General features: G+C 41.4%; 2 protein-coding genes across 2 annotated transcripts in view; one reads left to right on the forward strand and one right to left on the reverse strand.

Annotated features, from left to right (window-relative positions):
• The window catches only part of LOC134823946 (uncharacterized), a 40,995-nt gene that overhangs the window by 13,410 nt on the left and 3,953 nt on the right, over window positions 1–23,632 (reverse strand). Inside the window, exons 7-13 of the mRNA XM_063835542.1 lie at window positions 10,880–10,960; window positions 8,859–9,026; window positions 8,597–8,727; window positions 7,882–8,028; window positions 7,566–7,733; window positions 6,471–6,638; window positions 5,529–5,640 (exon numbers count right to left, since the gene is read on the reverse strand). Coding sequence (XP_063691612.1) covers window positions 5,529–5,640; window positions 6,471–6,638; window positions 7,566–7,733; window positions 7,882–8,028; window positions 8,597–8,727; window positions 8,859–9,026; window positions 10,880–10,960 — 975 coding nt within the window. The remainder of the gene's footprint in view (window positions 1–5,528; window positions 5,641–6,470; window positions 6,639–7,565; window positions 7,734–7,881; window positions 8,029–8,596; window positions 8,728–8,858; window positions 9,027–10,879; window positions 10,961–23,632) is intronic.
• LOC134824383 (ubiquitin conjugation factor E4 B-like) overlaps window positions 1–23,632 on the forward strand; it is an 80,113-nt gene that overhangs the window by 3,818 nt on the left and 52,663 nt on the right. The gene's annotated exons all lie outside the window — the stretch shown is intronic.

Below are 23,632 nucleotides of genomic sequence, written 5' to 3' on the forward strand. Positions count from 1 at the left end.
CTGCCCAGTACAAATAGAATACCTCTGTCAAGTTAAAATGAGCCTGCCCAGTACAAATAGAATACCTCTGTGAGCCTGCCCAGTACAAATAGAATACCTCTGTGAGCCTGCCCAGTACAAATAGAATACCCCTGTGAGCCTGCCCAGTAAAAATAGAATACCCCTGTGAGCCTGCCCAGTACAAATAGAATACCCCTGTGAGCCTGCCCAGTACAAATATAATACCTCTGTGAGCCTGCCCAGTACAAATAGAATACCCCTGTGAGCCTGCCCAGTACAAATAGAATACCTCTGTGAGCCTGCCCAGTACAAATAGAATACCTCTGTGAGCCTGCCCAGTACAAATAGAATACCCCTGTGAGCCTGCCCAGTACAAATAGAATACCCCTGTGAGCCTGCCCAGTACAAATAGAATACCCCTGTGAGCCTGCCCAGTACAAATAGAATACCCCTGTGAGCCTGCCCAGTAAAATAGAATACCCCTGTGAGCCTGCCCAGTACAAATATAATACCTCTGTGAGCCTGCCCAGTACAAATAGAATACCTCTGTGAGCCTGCCCAGTACAAATAGAATACCCCTTGAGCCTGCCCAGTAAAAATAGAATACCCCTGTGAGCCTGCCCAGTACAAATAGAATACCCCTGTGAGCCTGCCCAGTACAAATAGAATACCCCTGTGAGCCTGCCCAGTACAAATAGAATACCTCTGTGAGCCTGCCCAGTACAAATAGAATACGGGGGGGGGGGGGGGGGGGGGGGGGGGGGGGGGGGGGGGGGATCATGTTATTTTTTGTCCGTTTTTGTCCGTTTTTGTCCGTTAATTTTTGTCCGTTTTGAAAATATAGCTGCCAAACGGACAAAAACGGACAAAAACGGACAAAAACGGACAAAAATTTTAACTTTTGATTTAAATTTTCTCCACAATTTGTAACAGGCTATCTGCAGAAATGGGTAGCCCGGTTAATGACCATGGTCCTTTCTCAAACTTTTAATCTTCAATTAGGCACAAAGAATACCTAGTCTACACATTTTTTAATAACATAAAAAGGGATGAAAAGTTTTATTACTGGAGAGTAAAACTTTGTTAAACACAAAGATTCTTGAGCACATTTTGAGTCAGACTCAAATGCGCTTAAAAACATTTTAGTATATAACAATAAATTATGTTAACAATAACACCAACAATAATTATAAATTGAACAAATTATTGAGAGATGAAAGAGAGGAAAAGGAGGAGGGGGGACTGAGGAGGGGGACTGAGGAGGGAGAGGAGGGGGGCTGAGGAGGAGTGAGACTGAGAAGGAGAACTGAGGAGGAGGAATCAATAGGAGGAGGAGAAGAAGGACTCAAGAGGAGGAGGACCCAAGAGGAGGAGGACTAGGAAAAGGCCCCATGAGGAGGACTGGGGAGGAGGAGGACCGATGAGGACTGATGAGGACTGATAAAGAGGACTAAGGACGAGGAGGAGGAGGAGGAGGAGAAGGACTGGGGAGGAGGAGGACGGATGAGGACTGATGAGGACTGATAAATAGGACTAAGGACGAGGAGGAGGAGGAGGAGGAGGAGGAGGACTGGTGAGGAGAAGGAGGTGTATGAGGAGGATGAGGAGGAGAAAGGAGATAAAGGATGAGGATAAGGAGGACTGAGGAGGAGGACTGGTGAAGAGGACTGATGAGGAGGAGGACTGAGAAGGGGAGGACTTAGGAGGACTGAGGAGGGGAGGACTTAGGAGGAAGAGGAGGATTGAGCAGGAGGAGGACTGAGGAGTAGAAGGAGGAAGAAGACTGAGGAGGATCAGGAGGACCCAGGAAGAGGAGGAAGAGGAGGAGGACTGAGGAGGAGAAGGAGGACCCAAGAGGAGGAACCAGGAAGAAGAGGAGGAGGATGACTGAGAAGGAGGAGTGAGACTGAGAAGGAGACTGAGGAGGAGGAATGAATAGGAGGAGGAGGAGAAGAAGGGACTCAAGAGGAGGACTGAGGAGGAGGAGGACTAAGGAGAAGGATGAGGAGGAGGACCCAAGAGGAGGAGGACCCAAGAGTAGGAGGACCCAGGAGGAGGACCCAGGAAAAGGCCCCAAAAGGAGGACTGGGGAGGAGGAGGACTGATGAGGACTGATGAGGACTGATAAAGAGGACTAAGGACGAGGAGGAGGAGGAGTGAGGAGGAGGACTGATGAGGAGGAGGTGTACGAGGAGGATGAGGAGGAGAAAGGAGATGAAGGAAGGAGATGAAGGATGAGGATAAGGAGGACTGAGGAGGAGGACTGGTGAAGAGGACTGATGAGGAGGAGGACTGAGAATGGGAGGGACTTAGGAGGACTGAGGAGGGGAGGACTTAGGAGGAAGAGGAGGATTGAGGAGGAGGAGGACTGAGGAGTAGAAGGAGAAAGAAGACTGAGGAGGGTCAGGAGGACCCAGGAAGAGGAGGAGGACTGAGGAGGAGAAGGAGGACCCAGGAGGAGGAACCAGGAAGAAGAGGAGGAGGAGGACTGAGAAGGAGGACTGAGAAGGAGAAGGAGGACTGATGAGGAGGATGAGGATGAGGATGAGGAGGAGGGTGACTGGGGAAAGGATTGAGGAGGAGGAAGACTGAGGAGGAGGAAGAGGAGAAGGACTGAGGAGAAGGAAGAGGAGGAGAAGGACTGAGGAGAAGGAAGAGGAAGAGGACTGAGGAGGAGGACCCAGGAGGAGGAGGACACAGGAAAAGGCCCCAAGAGGAGGAGGATGACTTGGAGGAGGAGGACTGATGAGGACTGATGAGGAGGAGAAGTAAGTGGATGAAGAGGATGAGGAGGACTGAGGAGGAGGACTGGTGAGCAGAAGGAGGAGGACCCAGGAGGAGAAGGAGGAGGAGGAGGATAACAGAGGAGGAGGAGAAGGACTGAGGAGGAGAAGAGGGATCCAGGAGGAGAACCCAGGAGGAGGAGGAGGAGGACTGAGGAGGAGGACTAAGGAGAAGGAGGACTGATGAGGAGGATGAGGAGGAGGGTGACTGGGGAAAGGACTGAGAAGGACTGAGGAGGAGAATGCGGACTGAGGAGGAGGAACCAGGAAAAGGAGGAGGAGGACTGAAGAGGAGGACTGAGAAGGCGAAGGAGGACTGATGAGGAGGATGAGGATGAGGAGGAGGGTGACTGGGGGAGGACTGAGGAGGAGGGTGACTGGGGGAGGACTGAGGAATATGAGGAAGACTGAGGAGGCGGAGGAAGAGGAGAAGGACTGAGGAGGAGAAGGACTGAGGAGGATGACTGAGGAGGAGGAGGACTGAGGAGGAGGAGGAGGACTGAGAAGGAGGAGGACTGAGGAGGAGGAGGACTGAGGAGGAGGAGGAGGAGGAGGAGGAGGAGGAGGAGGAGTGAATAGAAGGAGGAGGGGACTGGGCAGGACTGAGGAGGAGGACTGAGGAAAAGGATGAGGAGGAGGACTGAGAAGGAGGACTGAGCTGAGGAGGAGAACTGAGGACTGAGGAGGAAGAGGAGGAGGATGAAGAGGAGGTGGACCCAAGAGGAGGAGGTCCCAGGAGGAGGACCCAGGAGGAGGACTCAGGAGGAGGAGGAGGATGACTGAGGAAGACTGAGGAGGAGGAGGAAGCATCTAAATATTATTTCCATTTTTGTTATTTTTTGTCCGTTTTTGTCCGCTCTATTTTTTGTCCGTTTTGATAATATAGGGTTCCGAACGGAAAAAACGGATAAAAAACAGGATCCCCCCTGGAGGAGGAGGAGGAGGAGGAGGAGAAGGATGACTGAGGAGGAGGACTGAGGAGGACTGAGAAGGAGGAGGACTGAGGAGTACTGAGGAGGATCGCTGAAGAGGATGGCTGAGGAGGATGGCTGAGGAGGATGACTGAGGAGGATGACTGAGAGGGAGGAGGAGGAGGACTGAGAAGGAGGAGGAGAAAGAGGACCCAGGAGGAGGACTCAGGAGAAAGAGGAGGAGGAGGACTCAGAAGGAGGAATGAGGAGGACTCAGAAGGAGGAATGAGAAGGAGGAGGAGAAAGAGGACCCAGGAGGAGGACTCAGGAGAAAGAGGAGGAGGAGGACTCAGAAGGAGGAATGAGGAGGACTCAGAAGGAGGAATGAGAAGGAGGAGAACTGAGGAGGAGGAGGAGGAGGACTGAGGAGAAGGACAGAGGACTGAGGAGGAAGAGGAGGAGGATGAAGAGGAGGAGGAGGACCCAGGAGGAGGAGGACTGAGGAGGATGATGAGGATTGCAGAGGAGGAGGACTGAGGAGGACTGAGGAGGGACTGAGGAGGATGGCTGAGGAGGATGGCTGAGGAGGAGGAGGAGGAGGAGGAGGAGGAGGAGGAGGAGGAGGAGGAGGAGGAGGAGGAGGAGGAGGAGGAGGAAGCATCTAAATGTTATTTCAATTTTTGTTATTTTTTGTCCGTTTTTGTCCGTTTTTGTCCGTTTTTGTCCGCTTTATTTTTTGTCCGTTTTGAAAATACAGCTGCCAAACGGACAAAAACGGACAAAAAAACATGAGCCCCCCCCCCAGAATACCCCTGTGAGCCTGCCCAGTACAAATAGAATACCCCTGTGAGCCTGCCCAGTAAAAATAGAATACCCCTGTGAGCCTGCCCAGTACAAATATAATACCTCTGTGAGCCTGCCCAGTACAAATATAATACCTCTGTGAGCCTGCCCAGTACAAATATAATACCTCTGTGAGCCTGCCCAGTACAAATAGAATACCTCTGTGAGCCTGCCCAGTACAAATAGAATACCTCTGTGAGCCTGCCCAGTACAAATAGAATACCTCTGTGAGCCTGCCCAGTACAAATATAATACCTCTGTGAGCCTGCCCAGTACAAATAGAATACCTCTGTGAGCCTGCCCAGTACAAATATAATACCTCTGTGAGCCTGCCCAGTACAAATAGAATACCTCTGTGAGCCTGCCCAGTACAAATAGAATACCTCTGTGAGCCTGCCCAGTACAAATAGAATACCTCTGTGAGCCTGCCCAGTACAAATATAATACCTCTGTGAGCCTGCCCAGTACAAATAGAATATCTCTGTGAGCCTGCCCAGTACAAATAGAATACCTCTGTGAGCCTGCCCAGTACAAATAGAATACCTCTGTGAGCCTGCCCAGTACAAATAGAATACCTCTGTGAGCCTGCCCAGTACAAATAGAATACCTCTGTGAGCCTGCCCAGTACAAATATAATACCTCTGTGAGCCTGCCCAGTACAAATAGAATGCCTCTGTGAGCCTGCCCAGTACAAATATAATACCTCTGTGAGCCTGCCCAGTACAAATAGAATACCTCTGTGAGCCTGCCCAGTACAAATAGAATACCTCTGTGAGCCTGCCCAGTACAAATAGAATACCTCTGTGAGCCTGCCCAGTACAAATATAATACCTCTGTGAGCCTGCCCAGTACAAATAGAATATCTCTGTGAGCCTGCCCAGTACAAATAGAATACCTCTGTGAGCCTGCCCAGTACAAATAGAATACCTCTGTGAGCCTGCCCAGTACAAATAGAATACCTCTGTGAGCCTGCCCAGTACAAATATAATACCTCTGTGATTGCGCTGCTCCTTGGAGAGGTTCCCTTCTAATTTATCTATACTGCTATTCTTCTCGCTAACAGTATCACCCAATTCCTTGATGTTCTGCTCCAAAGAAGCAATCTGAAGGGGTCAACTGTTATTGTTGGGTTTAGTAAGATTAAAGTAGAGGCAAGATAAGGTGTTAGTAGGATTAAAGTACAGGCAAGATAAGGTGTTAGTAGGATTAAAGTACAGGCAAGATAAGGTGTTAGTAGGATTAAAGTACAGGCAAGATAAGGTGTTAATAGGATTAAAGTACATGCAAGATAAGGTGTTAGTAGGATTAAAGTACAGGCAAGATAAGGTGTTAGTAGGATTAAAGTAGAGGCAAGATAAGGTGTTAGTAGGATTAAAGTAGAGGCAAGATAATGTGTTAGTAGGATTAAAGTAGAGGCAAGATAAGGTGTTAGTAGGATTAAAGTACAGGCAAGATAAGGTATTAGTAGGATTGAAGTACAGGCAAGATAAGGTGTTAGTAGGATAAAAGTAGAGGCAAGATAAGGTGTTAGTAGGATTAAAGTAGAGGCAAGATAAGGTGTTAGTAAGATTAAAGTACAGGCAAGATAAGGTGTTAGTAGGATTAAAGTACATGCAAGATAAGGTGTTAGTAGGATTAAAGTACATGCAAGATAAGGTGTTAGTAGGATTAAAGTACATGCAAGATAAGGTGTTAGTAGGATTAAAGTACATGCAAGATAAGGTGTTAGTAGGATTAAAGTACATGCAAGATAAAGGACCACATTCTTCTCTCAGGGATGAATATGTCACATCTCACTAGAGAAGTTAAACTGTACATGTATTGAAACTAGGAATGTGATGTTGCACCTGGTATGTACCAGTTTAATTACCGATGAGTTAATAGTATTTAATATAGTAAATATAAAATAGTATTTAATAAGAGTTTCACTAACATTAGTATCCAGTTGCTCTATATGTTGTTCCTTCCTCCGCAGTATATTGTGCACATCCCCCTTCTCTCCCCTCTCTTTCTCTAGGGTCCTCTCAATGTCACATATCTTGTTGTCTCTACTGGCTATTGTACAGTTTAGCTTCTTTATCTCCTCATTCAGTTCCTCTATCTGGGGAGATGTTACTATCACAATGCTGTCAAACAATAAGCATGACCGTGCCTCTTATACATATTATGAAACCATTAAAATACATCTCGATTCTCGGCTATACTCTCGGCGATACCCCGGCTAGGTTCCTAGTAAAAGTTAAACACTTTGATAGAAATCATGCAGACGTGATTAAATACCAGAATTATCAGACTTAATTTGATGAGAGTAAATTTATATAAAATATCTTGAGACAATACTGAGCAGGGTTACGGAAAATTCCTTACTAGATAATGGATATTATGGAAGCTACCGGTGAACTCATTGGTTAGGAAATCCAGTAATAAGTAGAATATGCAGCAAGGTTGGTGGTACAAGAAGTAAAGATTTAAAATACCTCAATTGTAAGTAGTAGTGGTAACTTAGTAATTGCAAAGGCTTCCTTGCAAAACGGAAGGAACAATAACCGAAGTGGACGGATTATGTGATCAGCTAGGTGGTACAAAGGTATGTAGTTACCAAGTCAGGCTGTGAGAGATGTTGCGACATATGATTTTCATTTCCAATTTTAACGTCTAATCCCATAATATACATAATAAGTCAGTGCACGTTCATTGGGTCCTATAATATAGCCTAGTTTCATATTGAGACCTGCAACTTTGCAGATGATATACTGTATCTACTCATTCGAGGATTCAGAGGCCCCACCCAGGTTCTAGGTCCTAGGTTTTTATCAGTCGAGATATCTGATTAATTAAACTTGCTACTTGCTAGTTGGGGAATTGTGAATAAAGTCTGGGAACAAATTTGCCACAAGCATTTCTCTGCGGGAATGCAGAATTTACAATTTTTTTAAAGATTTCACTCTCAAACTTTTGCAAAGGGGGGGGGGGGGGGGGGGGGGGGGGGGGGGGCAGGGGGGCTTTTTTCAAAGCATATCAATCATACCTTCTCATTGAGTTGTCCTTCACGTTTCTTGCTCTTAACCAGCTCTTCCTCCGCCTCCTCCCTAAAATTGTTAGCTCTCCTCAAATCTCTCTCTAAATCATCTGCTCTGTTCTCTGCCTCCCTCATCTTAGACTTCGTACGGGAGAAATCTTCTTCCAGTTCATCACGCTGCACGTATATTCATTAGTTAACGACAATAACATCTAACATCAAAGTAGTTTATAGTCACAACAAAGTAAGGTAACCAGGTAACCAGGTAACCAGGTAACCAGGTAACCAGGTAACCAGGTAACCAGGTAGTTTATATTATTCCCACCTCGCGCTTTATCCGCTCATAAGATGACACCTTCTCGTTCCTCTCAATAATAGCCTCGTCTAACTTGAAGGTTTGCTCGTGACACTTAGTGTTTATCTCAGTTAGCTGCACTGTTGTCGTGCTCAAATCCTCTTTCAACTGCACGTTCTGTAGGGTACGTTACTTTAACTAAATATAAGTCAGTAAATCTACAACAGAAACCATATCTAATCTCTACAAGGATCTCCAGTCATTTCAATTTTTAATGAAACTTGGCACCATAACCAATGAAAATATGGTAGATATTGGAATATTAATTAAATTACTCGATTTGTTGTTTTCTTGTTTCGGTAGCTGGATAAACTATACACTGGCACTTTATAATTTAACTGTTAAATGCTAAAAACACTACCTCTATTTTTAACATGTACTTTATAATTTAACTGTTAAATGCTAAAAACACTACCTCTATTTTTACCATGTACTTTATAATTTAACTGTTAAATGCTAAAAACACTACCTCTATTTTTAACATGTACTTTATAATTTAACTGTTAAATGCTAAAAACACTACCTCTATTTTTAACATGTACTTTATAATTTAACTGTTAAATGCTAAAAACACTACCTCTATTTTTAACATGTACTTTATAATTTAACTGTTAAATGCTAAAAACACTACCTCTATTTTTAACATGTACTTTATAATTTAACTGTTAAAAGCTATAAACACTACCTCTATTTTTAACATGTCCAGGTCCCCAGTCTTCTGATTCACATCATCCTCCAACTCTACCAGCTTCTCCTCCATACTCCCCCTCTCTTCTTTCAGAGAGTTGTACAGACTTGTCACGTCTTCAAGTCGGCCTGGATAGAGAATGTTACTAGCAATGTTACTAGCAAGGAACTGTTGCTATTATTTATATCACTAGCAGTTATGTTGCTAATATTAAAAGGGGCGACACTTGTCCCCCCCCCCCCCCCGGCCCCACACCTACCTTTAATATCCCAGGCTGCACGCTTCTTCTTGCCACTAGCAGCTGGACCTCCCTTGGTAGAGTTTCCTTTGGATACAGAAGTAGAGTTTCCTGTTTCTTTAGCTTTCCTGATAGCAGAACCACCAACTTTAGGGATGTAGTCCTTATCACGTCTAATTACAGGAGTAGCTGGAGAAGGAGTTATAACTAATTAACTAATTAACTAATTAACTAATTAACTAATTAACTATTTAACTAATTAACTAATTAATAACTAATTATAGTATAATTATTAGTAATATTTACTGGGTATGTAGAGGGGAGATGTAACTAATTGTAAACATTTAAAATTATAACATTTACAAACTGAAAATTGTTTGCATAGCAAACAATTCGCGAATTTTTGCTTCCATAAAAACTCGAAAATCTATTCCTCACGAAAATTAATGCTTTTACTTTTTCTTCTCTCATTCAATCATTCTCCTTGGAAACAAGTCATCATTGCAGTTTCAAGGTGCCATCAAATTTAGCAATATTTAATTAATCAGACTAATAGGCGATTCATACTCTAACCTAAAACGTTACTCTACTGGGGACTCTACTCTAAAGTTACTCTACTCTAACTTTACTCTACTCTAACGTTACTCTACTCTAACGTTACTCTACTCTAACGTTACTCTACTCTAACGTTACTCTACTCTAACGTTACTCTACTCTAACGTTACTCTACTCTAACGTTACTCTACTCTAACGTAACTCTACTCTAACGTTACTCTACTCTAACGTTACTCTACTCTAACGTTACTCTACTCTAACGTTACTCTACTCTAACGTAACTCTACTCTAACGTTACTCTACTCTAACGTTACTCTACTCTAACGTTACTCTACTCTAACGTTACTCTACTCTAAAGTTACTCTACTCTAACGTTACTCTACTCTAACGTTACTCTACTCTAACGTTACTCTACTCTAACGTAACTCTACTCTAACGTTATTCTACTCTAACGTTACTCTACTCTAACGTTACTCTACTCTAACGTTACTCTACTCTAACGTAACTCTACTCTAACGTTACTCTACTCTAACGTTACTCTACTCTAACGTAACTCTACTCTAACGTTACTCTACTCTAACGTTACTCTACTCTAACGTTACTCTACTCTAACGTTACTCTACTCTAACGTTACTCTACTCTAACGTTACTCTACTCTAACGTTACTCTACTCTAACGTTACTCTACTCTAACGTTACTCTACTCTAACGTTACTCTACTCTAACGTTACTCTACTCTAACGTTACTCTACTCTAACGTTACTCTACTCTAACGTTACTCTACTCTAACGTTACTCTACTCTAACGTTACTCTACTCTAACGTTACTCTACTCTAACGTTACTCTACTCTAACGTTACTCTACTCTAACGTTACTCTACTCTAACGTTACTCTACTCTAACGTTACTCTACTCTAACGTTACTCTACTCTAACGTTACTCTACTCTAACGTTACTCTACTCTAACGTTACTCTACTCTAACGTTACTCTACTCTAACGTTACTCTACTCTAACGTTACTCTACTCTAACGTTACTCTACTCTAACGTTACTCTACTCTAACGTTACTCTACTCTAACGTTACTCTACTCTAACGTTACTCTACTCTAACGTTACTCTACTCTAACGTTACTCTACTCTAACGTTACTCTACTCTAACGTTACTCTACTCTAACGTTACTCTACTCTAACGTTACTCTACTCTAACGTTACTCTACTCTAACGTTACTCTACTCTAAAGTTACTCTACTCTAACGTTACTCTACTCTAACGTTACTCTACTCTAACGTTACTCTACTCTAACGTTACTCTACTCTAACGTAACTCTACTCTAACGTTACTCTACTCTAACGTTACTCTAATCTAACGTTACTCTACTCTAACGTTACTCTACTCTAACGTTACTCTACTCTAACGTTATCCACTGTAATTACTTGTTATGTTAATAACCTAAGTTACCAGTTTACCCCTCAATTATGAATTAACTCACGTTGGCCACGTACGCTGCGTATGCTTCTCTTCGTTGCTAAACGAATGCTTCTCCTCATCCTATTCCGTGTTGTATTCAAGTCTGAAAAGGGATCTTCATTTGGTTCGCTTAATTGATTTTAAATTTATTTAAGTAATTGAAATTCATCATCAACTTTGCTATATAAGTTGTTGCACCCCCCCTCCCCCACCTCCGGCCCTCCCCTCCCCTACCTCCGGCCCCCCCCCCCCACTCCGTTCTTCAGTTAACTGGTTTATTTTATTCCTATGTCCAGTAATAGTTAGTCTGACTGAGCCCACGCTACTAGACTGTTAACCAGATAAACCAATGTGCTGAAACGGCCAGGTGAATACAGTTTTTAATTAATTATGTTACGTTTTCCTAGACTACATGTCATATTTATATTCAACACTCAGAAGTAACACCTTCCTGACCACCAGTTTCGGCATCAAATTTAATACCTGCTATTATAGATGTGGATACTGGCGGGGAGGTGATCATTGTTTGTTTACATTAATAGGGAACACATGTTCAGGAGGCTGAGGAGGTGATCATTGTTTGTTTACATTTTAGGTGGAACACATGTTCAGGAGGCTGAGGAGGTGTTACATATTTTTTATTATAGAAGGCTTGTAACACATGTAACGCCTTCTTGTTACCCCCCTTTGAGGACCCCGAATTATTTTCTGAACGAAAGCTCAAAAATAACCGAGAAATCGACCTTCTTATTAACTCATTTTGATGACCGTTTCTAACCTAAAACTGCACGAAAAATCGATTTAGCTAGGTTTCAGAACCTATAAACACTTCCTTATCCCTCAAAATCGATGTTTTATAGTTTAGAATGCAAGCAACAAGCAACATATATTTTGATCCTTCGGTTCTACAGCTCTTGACCTAGGGCTGAAACCGAAAGATCGAGGCAATCCTAACCTTAACTGATCGAACTTGAGCGAAGAGCAGAGTTCGACAAAACACAGCAGGTAAGCAACTCATTTTTGTGACTGTTCCTCACCTGTACAACGTTGCACGAGAAATCGATTAAAATTGGTTTTACAGCCCAATAACGCTTCCCTTTTTCCTCAAAATTGTTGTGTTACTCAAACAAAGAACATGTTGATTCTGCAACGAAAGAACAAGGAGATTGTCTCATTAACAACTCAAACAGGTTCTATCACAATTTTCAGAGCAGAGCACGATATAGCAAAAGTCAAAAGAAACAAGTAAAGGTATATAACAATCATTTAAATAACAACTGAATTATATTTATTCGGACAACGGGCAGCCCTGATGTGCTCCGCGTCCGTGATTTCGACCAATTGTATTAGAGGTGTTCTGTCACGTGACGCTGATTCGTCCAATCACAACAGGAAGAGTGAGCAGAGGGACATTATATCGTATGTTTACATTTCTTATCTGTATTTGACCCTTTGTTCACATTGTTATCTCTGCCACAGGTTGGCAATTTCAAGGTGCTCTTATCTGCAGACTGCACCTCGGTACACACGCCATGATTACGTCATACAGAACTAGAAATTGTGTGAACCGTGATCATTACAATGAAACCGTGCCCACTGCCCATGTACAATGCAAACTGTTGGGGGGGGGGGGGGGGGGGGATGGGTTGGGGGTTGTTTACGATAGTCAAACAATCTTGATAGTGTGTCAAGGTCTCTCCTCCAACTAAGAATAATAACATGATTTTTTCCTTTTCACCCTTTTGAAAAAAGGCAATAGTGAAAGGTTACGAATGGACGTTTTTGCAGAAAAACGTGGATTTTGGAGATAGCAGTAGGTGGGTCTGAACATGTCGTCGGTACGTACTTCCGTATGTTACCATGCAACGAAAAAGTTGCGCGCGCGAGGATTACTTGCGGAGATGTGATGTATAAATAGCCTGTGATCTATGAATGCGCGGCGCGACTGTGTTGTTTAATGTAGACGATGTAATGTATAATATTAGGTTATAAGCCCAATTTGTACGTGGCACGCGTAGTGTACTGATGTTTCAATATTATTATTATAAGGTAAAGGAGAGCTGATTAGAGCTTATATTACCCCTAAGTTCCATGCCCGAATTTTCACTCAAATTTTTCACCCGAATAAAATTTGCCCGAATTTTTAACCCACATTTTTCGCTTCGACTGAAATATTCGGGCTAAAAAAATTCGTGAACTTGCGCACGAATTTTTTAAATTTCACTCAAATAATATAGTCGCTGCGGTTGTAATCAATACTATAATTGCATTTCGTTGTCCTAAATGTTTCCGGGATTACCTAACGCATATCATCATAACACTAATGATAACAACGCTATTACACTACACATCGATTACACGATTAGCCATTTTATTGAGGAGCTGCAGTGAGTCATTTTCGGGTTCCCAAGAACCAATGTTTTATTATCTGATATTTAGGACGACTGAGGAGAACTGAGGAGGATGACTGAGGAGGACTGAGGAAGAGGAGGAGGAGGACTGAGAAGAAGGGGGAGGAGGAAGAGGACTAAGGACGAGTAGGACTGAGGAGGAGGAGGACTGAGGATGAGGAGGACTTAGGAGGAGAAGGACTCAGGAGAAGGAAGACTCAGGAGGAGGACGAGGACTCAGGAGGAGGACGAGGACGAGGAGGACAAGGAGGACTGAGAAGGAGGACGAAGGACGAGGAGGACTGAGAAGGAGGAGGAGGAGGACTAAGGACGAGGAGGACTGAGGAGGAGGAGGAGGAGGACTGAGGAGGACTGAGGAGGACTGAGGAAGAGGAGGAGGAAGCATCTAAATGTTATTTCCACAACATTCTTGTCTGTTTTTGTTCCGTTCTTGTCCGCCCTACTTTTTGTCCGTTTTGAAAATATAGGGTACCGAACGGACAAAAACGGACACAAAACATGATCCCCTCCCCAGTCCTTATATCTTTATATTAATTTAAGTTGGTCAAACATGTTAATTGCGAAGGAATTATTCTTGACTATGAAAGTTCAAACAACTTAATTTAGATATGTCAACCCTATTTTCTTAAATTTACACAAAAAAGTTTATAGAAAATATATGAAGGACACTAATTTGCTTTGCACATTGGTTGTTACACTAGTTTACGTGATGTTAACGTAATTTTCATCCTAATTTAAACTTAGGTGGTCGCAGTCTCGATCCCACCCGACGCAACCGATACGCGTATCGATTTCCGCACGCAAATTATTTGGGCATGGAACATGTCACCCGAATAAATTTTTTTCACAAATAAAATTTGCCCGAATTATTTTACCGTATTATTTGGCCATGGAACTAAGGGGTTAATAGTTATAGTGAAATGGAAATCTAGCGTCCGCCAAAACGAAACAACGGGCGCAATTCTTGTTTAGTTATAGTATGTCTAGGCTGAACTGCGGAGATAAGTACAGTTTGCTGTAATATGTACAGTTTGCTGTAATATGTGGTCGCGATTATCAACTCAGTGGAATTTCAAATGATGAACTGTGCTTTAAGTTTACACCAACTGGAACCAAAAGAATATACCCATGAGTGCTCCCTAACTTAACTTGGACGGTAAGTGTTTGACAATAAAAACTAGGACACGAATTCTCTGACAAGAAATGTTAGCAGGTTTAAATAAAATATACCTGCAGTTAGCAGGTTTAAATAAGATATACCTGCAGTTAGCATGTTTAAATAAGATATACCTGCAGTTAGCAGGTTTAAATAAAATATACCTGCAGTTAGCAGGTTTAAATAAAATATACCTCCAACTGACTGTGGTGCTTATCGTCCAGTCAGGAACAGAATAATAACATAATTTTTTATTTATTCAAGTAGCCCTGGTCATTTTTAAAAAATCGTTGTCCACCTCCCTTAAAAAAACAGGGTTCAAATTGACCAGTTGGGCACACACGAATGCGATGTCGCTCAGATAAGGCAACATCTTCGCCACAACTTTGTTTCCCAAAATCTTGTACCGCTTCAGATAGCCAATAGAGCGTTCCACGTGGATGCGGGCGATGCTGACTTTCCTGCTGGCTGCTACTTCTTCCGGCGTGAACTGAGTCTTGCCCCACATCCCCGCTGGGATGTTTAGTGTAACTCCTGAAATTTAATTCGCTTTTTATTCCGCTTATTCTTAACTAACCGGACGATGATTAATCACTCTACACACAACTAGACTGTTACGTGACGTTTCAACACGTTTTCTAGCTGGCTCTGAAACCTTATCCACCCAGAATGACCCTAACCCTAACACAAACCCGATTTCTAACTTAAGCGTATGCTGAAACCTTAACGAGAAATTAGAAACCATAGGTCATAGCACGTTATCTCGCGAGAGGAGCATCATTTGGGTGATTCGCAATCAGCATACATGATACAAAATATAAATACTACGATTTAAGTTGGTTTTAACTGTTAGTGTTATAGGGGCCCGTTCAGAAAAATCTCATATTTCGAGTGTAGCACGGTTGGAACTAACCTTCGGGCAAAATGTCGTGAATGAGGAACCCCTTGTCAGCCATCACGTTGTCACCAACAGTCACCTTCTGCAGTATGGCACTATCCACTACAATTTCCTTATCGGTTGTGCCACCAGGGTAACAGCGGCTGACATACGTGATTACCCCACTGGGCGCAATTCCGATTAGTAACTTGACTGTGTGCGTAGCTGGAGATGGAACAGAATGATTATGCAGGGGAAATTGTATGAGGTACGAAAGCAGAAGATCTGTAATTTACGTTGCAAGTTCAGCATTACTGAAAGGTATGATCTTCTGAACTTACACTTATAATGGCTGTAACATTTGGCGCTCGACTCAATGTTGGACGGAGCTTCAATTGGGACCTGTGGATTGTAGGAACTTTCAATTGCTACAACTGCAATAACAAAATGAAATTTTGAACATCACAATTCGCACCCCGCCGTAATTGTACTGCTGTAGAGAACACCAATTCACTGGTCACGTTTAAAGTGAAATGTTGTGTCAATTTATCTATTGTGACTGTTGTAATTCTGTCTGAGCTCTAAAGTTATAGCCGCTCATTCGATTCTGGTAATGGACTCAAATCATACCTCGGTACAGTCAATCACGATCCTAGTGTTGGGATGGGAAGCGAAGCATGCGGGCTTTCTGGCACTTCGCTAGTGACGGTAGTTCGTCGCCAACCAGGGTCTTGAATTTGTTGACCATGATATCCAGCCAGGACCTCCATATCGATGTTATCTGTGATCTCGATACCTGAATTTACCTGAACTGAAGAGGACATCAGGACAAGGAAGAGGGGGAGAATGGGGAGAAGGAGGAGGACTGGGGGAGGAGGAGGAGGAGGGAGGAGGAGGACTGAAGAGAACACGGAGGAGGAGGGGGACTGAGGAGGAAAAAACGACACAAAAGTGTACGGTACAAGCTAAAATATCTGCCTGTTTCATTCAGTACAAGTAGATTTTAAATAGAAATTTTAATAGCGTACAGCAAAGATCTGACCCATGAACCGAAATAAAATGTAGCTGGTTAACGAACTAAAGAGAGGTCCATTGAACTCGAACCATACCAATTGATATTTTGAGTTATTTGTCTAACCTGTTGAAAATAAACTGGACCATGTTGAACTGGTACTTCAATTATGGGTACAACCATGCTCGTCCTTGTGTACACCGCAAGTGCCTGCTCCTGTAACATACATTTATTGTCAGAGAATTCGTGTCCTAGTTTTTATTGTCAAACACTTACCGTCCAAGTTAAGTTAGGGAGCACTCATGGGTATATTACTTTGGTTCCAGTTGGTGTAAACTTAAAGCACAGTTCATCATTTGAAATTCCACTGAGTTGATAATCGCGACCACATATTACAGCAAACTGTACATATTACAGCAAACTGTACTTATCTCCGCAGTTCAGCCGAGACATACTATAACTAAAAAATCATGTTGTTATTCTGTTCCTGACTGGACGATAAGCACAGCAGTCAGTTGGAGGAGAGACCTTGACACACTATCAAGATTGTTTGACTATCGTAAACAACCCCCAACCCAACCCCCCCCCCCCCCCCCAACAGTTTGCATTTTACATGGGCAGTGGGCACGGTTTCATTGTAATGATCACGGTTCACACAATTTCTAGTTCTGTATGACGTAATCATGGCGTGTGTACCGAGGTGCAGTCTGCAGATAAGAGCACCTTGAAGTTGCCAACCTGTGGCAGAGATAACAATGTGAACAAAGGGTCAAATACAGATAAGAAATGTAAACATACGATATAATGTCCCTCTGCTCACTCTTCCTGTTGTGATTGGACGGATCAGCGTCACGTGACAGAACACCTCTAATACAATTGGTCGAAATCACGGACGCGGAGCACATCAGGGCTGCCCGTTGTCCGAATAAATATAATTCAGTTGTTATTATGATTGTTATATACCTTTATTGTGTTTCTTTTGACTTTTGCTATATCGTGCTCTGCTCTGAAAATTGTGAAAGAACCTGTTTGAGTTGTTAATGAGACGATCTCCTTGTTCTTTCGTTGCAGAATCAACATGTTCTTACTTCTTTGTTTGAGTAACACAACAATTTTGAGAAAAAAGGAAGCGTTATTGGGCTGTAAAACCAACTTTAATCGATTTCTCGTGCAACGTTGTACAGGTGAGGAACAGTCACAAAAATGAGATGCTTACCTGCTGTGTTTTGTCGTACTCTGCTCTTCGCTCAAGTTCGATCAGTTAAGGTTAGGATTGCCTCGATCTTTCGGTTTCAGCCCTAGGTCAAGAGCTGTAGAACCGAAGGATCAAAATATATGTTGCTTGTTGCTTGCATTCTAAACTATAAAACATCGATTTCGAGGGATAAGGAAGTGTTTATAGGTTCTGAAACCTAGCTAAATCGATTTTTCGTGCAATTTTAGGTTAGAAACGGTCATCAAAATGAGTTAATAAGAAGGTCGATTTCTCGGTTATTTTTGAGCTTTCGTTCAGAAAATAATTCGGGGTCCTCAAAGGGGGGTAACAAGAAGGCGTTACATGTGTTACAAGCCTTCTATAATACAAAATATGTAACACCTCCTCAGCCTCCTGAACATGTGTTCGACACCTAAAATGTAAACAAACAATGATCACCTCCTCAGCCTCCTGAACATGTGTTCGACACCTAAAATGTAAACAAACAATGATCACCTCCTCAGCCTCCTGAACATGTGTTCCCTATTAATGTAAACAAACAATGATCACCTCCCCGCCAGTATCCACATCTATTAGAATATGACATTGTAATAGTCACCGTAACAACTCACGTTGACGACTACAGAGGGACACAGAGAGAGGGACAAAAGGGAGAGAAGTAACGATGATAGTAGCCGAGCAAAGGAATAAGTGTAATAAGACAGGTTGTTATGATTGGAGTGATAGAGCTCCCACTAAAAGTAGTATAATTGCTTGCAATCCCAGTAACAGTTATTTTATTGTTGTATCTAGTTGGTGCTCCTTGTTAACATCTCAAAACTTTATCTCCCCACAATTTTACACTTATTCTAATCTGTATTAATAACGGCTCAATAGATTGGTTGATGAGAAGGACAGGAGAATGTACACAATACAGCATGTTCCTACTAGTGGCCTCATGTCACGTGCTACCACTCCTCGCACAGCAGGGTCAGTCTTATCTTCAACACTTGTACACTTGTACTGCAGGTGCACTTGTACTGCAGGTGCGCTTGTACTGCAGGTGCGCTTGTACTGCAGGTGCGCTTGTACTGCAGGTGCGCTTGTACTGCAGGTACGCTTGTACTGCAGGTACGCTTGTACTGCAGGTACGCTTGTACTGCATGTACGCTTGTACTGCATGTACGCTTGTACTGCAGGTGCGCTTGTACTGCAGTTACACTTGTACTGCAGGTGCACTTGTACTGCAGGTGCACTTGTACTGCAGGTGCGCTTGTACAGCAGGTACGCTTGTACTGCAGGTACACTTGTACTGCAGTTACACTTGTACTGCAGGTGCACTTGTACTGCAGGTGCACTTGTACTGCAGGTGCACTTGTACTGCAGGTGCACTTGTACTGCAGGTGCACTTGTACTGCAGGTGCACTTGTACTGCAGGTGCACTTGTACTGCAGGTGCGCTTGTACTGCAGGTGCGCTTGTACTGCAGGTACGCTTGTACTGCAGGTGCGCTTGTACTGCAGGTGCACTTGTACTGCAGGTGCACTTGTACTGCAGGTGCACTTGTACTGCAGGTGCACTTGTACTGCAGGTGCATTTGTACTGCAGGTGCACTTGTACTGCAGGAACACTCAGATGAAAGTTCTGGAAAGCTTTGTTTCTTGAGATAACATAGGTCAGGTAAGAGAAATCTATTTGTGTTTAAGAGACTGAGAGAAATAATGAAAATCAAAAGGAGCTGTAGGGCCGAGCTTAGAACTTTCTGGATTTATGTAAGTAAAACTAAAAACTGCTCTAAAGTCCTAATAGCACCAGTATGCAGTTCATAATGAGGGAGGTTTCAGGGTTCGCATATTACAACGTCAGCAGCGGAGGTGGGAGGGGGTTTGATGACGTCAGCGTAAATACCTGAATTTTGCTCAATACCCTCCAGGTTTTTCACCAAATTCTCTCAATTATCTCAAGTAATACCCACACATCCCAGACCATACTAACCCCCCGGCCCCCCCCCCCTTATATTAGCCCAATGGCGGGAACTAATGCACACATTTCAGACAGTGGGTATTGTACTGACAAACCAGAGTTCGCTGAGAACTGCCCAGTATGGGCTGAGGCTGGGTTCTGTTTACATAGTAATATTATTCCTTTATCAAACATTCTGTTTACAATGTAACATCACTCCTTTATCAATCATTTCCGCATTTTTGTCCCCGGAATTGCCCATATTGTAGACCAACAACTTTTAAGCCATGTTTGTGATTTTAATTGATTCCTTGCATTGTGTTACATGATATTATTACAGAAAAATACGCCACCAACGTGCGAGAAAACTGTCCAAAAAGCTGCAACGCCTGTCCTTTAGGTATGTTATCTACTTTAAGGTATGTTATCTACTTTAAGGTATGTTATCTACTTTAAGGTATGTTATCTACTTCAAGGTATGTTATCTACTTTAAGGTATGTTATCTACTTTAAGGTATGTTATCTACTTTAAGGTATGTTATCTACTTTAAGGTATGTTATCTACTTTAAGGTATGTTAACTACTTTAAGGTATGTTATCTACTTTAAGGTATGTTATCTACTTTAAGGTATGTTATCTAATTTAAGGTATGTTATCTACTTTAAGGTACGTTATCTACTTTAAGGTATTTTATCTACTTTAAGGTATGTTATCTACTTTAAGGTATGTTATCTACTTTAAGGTATGTTATCTACTTTAAGGTATGTTATCTACTTTAAGGTATGTTATCTACTTTAAGGTATGTTATCTACTTTAAGGTATGTTATCTACTTTAAGGTATGTTATCTACTTTAAGGTATGTTATCTACTTTAAGGTATGTTATCTACTTTAAGGTATGTTATCTACTTTAAGGTATGTTATCTACTTTAAGGTATGTTATCTATTTTAAGGTATGTTATCTAATTTAAGGTATGTTATCTACTTTAAGGTATGTTATCTACTTTAAGGTATTTTATCTACTTTAAGGTATGTTATCTACTTTAAGGTATGTTATCTACTTTAAGGTATGTTATCTACTTTAAGGTATGTTATCTACTTTAAGGTATGTTATCTACTTTAAGGTATGTTATCTACTTTAAGGTATGTTATCTACTTTAAGGTATGTTATCTACTTTAAGGTATGTTATCTACTTTGAGGTATGTTATCTACTTTGAGGTATGTTATCTACTTTAAGGTATGTTATCTACTTTAAGGTATGTTATCTACTTTAAGGTATGTTATCTACTTTAAGGTATGTTATCTACTTTAAGGTATGTTATCTACTTTAAGGTATGTTATCTACTTTAAGGTATGTTATCTACTTTAAGGTATGTTATCTACTTTAAGGTATGTTATCTACTTTAAGGTATGTTATCTACTTTAAGGTATGTTATCTACTTTAAGGTATGTTATCTACTTTAAGGTATGTTATCTACTTTAAGGTATGTTATCTACTTTAAGGTATGTTATCTACTTTAAGGTATGTTGTCTACTTTAAGGTATGTTATCTACTTTGAGGTATGTTATCTACTTTAAGGTATGTTATCTACTTTTAGGTATGTTATCTACTTTAAGGTATGTTATCTACTTTAAGGTATGTTATCTACTTTAAGGTATGTTATCTACTTTAAGGTATGTTATCTACTTTAAGGTATGTTATCTACTTTAAGGTATATTATCAGCTAATTTTAAAATGATTTACTTCCTTATGTTTGAGTACACAAATAGTACTGAACTTATCCTGCGAATGGTGACCGGAAGTCTGATTATTCAGTCGATATTTAACAAAAAAACTTTCACGGAATTACGAAATAACAAAAATATAAGTGTGTGTAAATCTGGATTTTACGCAGAACATAACACATACGCCTCTGGATATTTGGCTAATCATGAAATACACAACCATTTAATAAATATAACATACGATATACATTACATATAAGCGGCAAGAGAAACGCCATTTCAGGAGTAGAAGAGAGTGAGGACTCCTCAGACAACACTACAGAAGAATCTATGTGTTTTAACGGCCCTGTAACCTACGTGGAGGGTACCGTAATAAATGAGGTACAATTCACTACTGAGGTTGAATGTGTGGAACTCTGTTATAACAACACCACGTAAGACGTTATTTCTAGAGTCTACACATTAATATAGCAGCTTGTTCTTTTGTTAGACTGATCAGAGAAAAATAAGAAACATACCGGTTTCTATTTTGTTTTGAAATAAGCTCAACTTCTGAGAATAATAATTAAAGGTGGGTCATGATGGTAAGGTCTAACACAAGACACTGTGATTTAGGACATTTATGGAGCGAGCTGTATCTATTTCAGGTGCGGAGCAGCAGTAATAACACCCACTACTACTACTGATACTACTACTGATACTACTACTGATACTACATCAGAACCAGTAAACGATACTAAATGTTACTCTTATTCAACTGGTTACACTTTACATGATGGTAGATTGTTGTGGGCTACAGCGGACAGAACCTGTATTGAAACATTTCTCACATTTACAACGGGTGAGACATCTTTTTTTCTTCAGAATATTTGGATATAGTAATGGCGGGGGGGGACCCAATTGATCACTTATTGTTTCAAAATCAAAAAAGAAATATTACTGACAAACAGCTTCTTTATCATTGTATCTGTATTTAGCCATTTTGGACATGAAGGATGAAACTTGGCGGTGCTCAGAAGTGCCATTATCAGGTTTAGAAGATGAGGATTGTTTTAAGGAAGGTTTGAAAGTTGCTGCAAGCAAGGAAATGGAACACCCCTTTACTACCCCGGAATACTGTGCTGAACTGTGTTTAAATCACACAGAGTAAGATTACCAGCCTAACCTTTCCTACTTACCCAAATGAACTTTATTTATATCAGATCCAAGTATGTTATTTATCCCGGTTATCTTGTAGGTGACATGTGTGGCTTTATTATGTTTTTAAACCTGATCCACTGATAATGGTAGTTAGGTATTACAGGTATTACAGGTATTACAGCTCCTCATTCTTTATTTCCTCAGCTGTAAAGCAATAGGTCTCAGCCCCGCCAATCCGCTAGAAAAAAGTAACTTTACTCTGACAAGCAACTGCAGTCTGATGTTGGACAATTACACACTGGAATACCAAACTCTATTGAGTGTGGCTGAACGACCTTGCTTTGCAACAGGTAACTGATAACTGATAACTGGTAACTGGTAACAGGTAACTGGTAACTGATAACTGATAACATGTAACTGGTAACATCCCCCCCCCCTACAAGATCTCTCTAACCCAACAGATGAGTGTTACGCAATAGACAAGACATGGAGTTACGTGACAACTAACGTTACATTCCCCATAAAGACAGGAGATGTTATCTCAGTTTACTGTGACAAGACAAATAAGGAGCTTCTAGATGGAGACACCAACATTACCTGTGTAACAGGTACTGGGTATGGTTTGGTAGCTGTGTAACAGGTACTTGGTATGGTTTGTTAACAGCATCATCTAGCTTGACTCTTATAGTCTTAGACAGAAGAGCGGTTTGTTTGAGGTTGTTTGAGGTAGTTTGAGGTTTGTTTGAGGTTTGTTTGAGGTTTGTTTTAGGTTGTTTGAGGTTTGTTTGAGGTTTGTTTGAGGTTTGTTTGAGGTTTGTTTGAGGTTGTTTGAGGTTTGTTTGAGGTTGTTTGAGGTTTGTTTGAGGTTGGGGGGGGGGGCCAACCATATTAAAGTATATTAAAATGTAGGATTTTCCCGATTTTGACCCGGGGATATACTTTAATATACTTTAATATACCTACAATATACTTTAATATATCCCTATCCTTGGAGGCCTACATCGAAAATTGTTACCCAAAATAAGCTTGAAATGCAATTCTTAATCGATTCCAAAAAGTTCTTGAAAAAATATTGAAAACTGATAGAGTTATTTCAATTTTAATGAAGTCATTTTGGCTAGTATTCCTAACAGAGATATTATGTGCAATTTTCCCAATTTTGTTCATGGAGGTCTTTTTACTTAGTATCCACTATATTCAACAAACACTGAGTTATATCTTTCACATAGAGTTAGTCTCATTAAAAAATATTGAAATTTTATCGAATTTGGGCAAAAGCGAATTTGGGCAAAAGCGTAT

This window comes from Bolinopsis microptera, chromosome 12 (assembly GCF_026151205.1).
Source record: "Bolinopsis microptera isolate Bmic1 chromosome 12, MBARI_Bmic_1.0, whole genome shotgun sequence".
Classification (NCBI taxonomy): domain Eukaryota; kingdom Metazoa; phylum Ctenophora; class Tentaculata; order Lobata; family Bolinopsidae; genus Bolinopsis; species Bolinopsis microptera.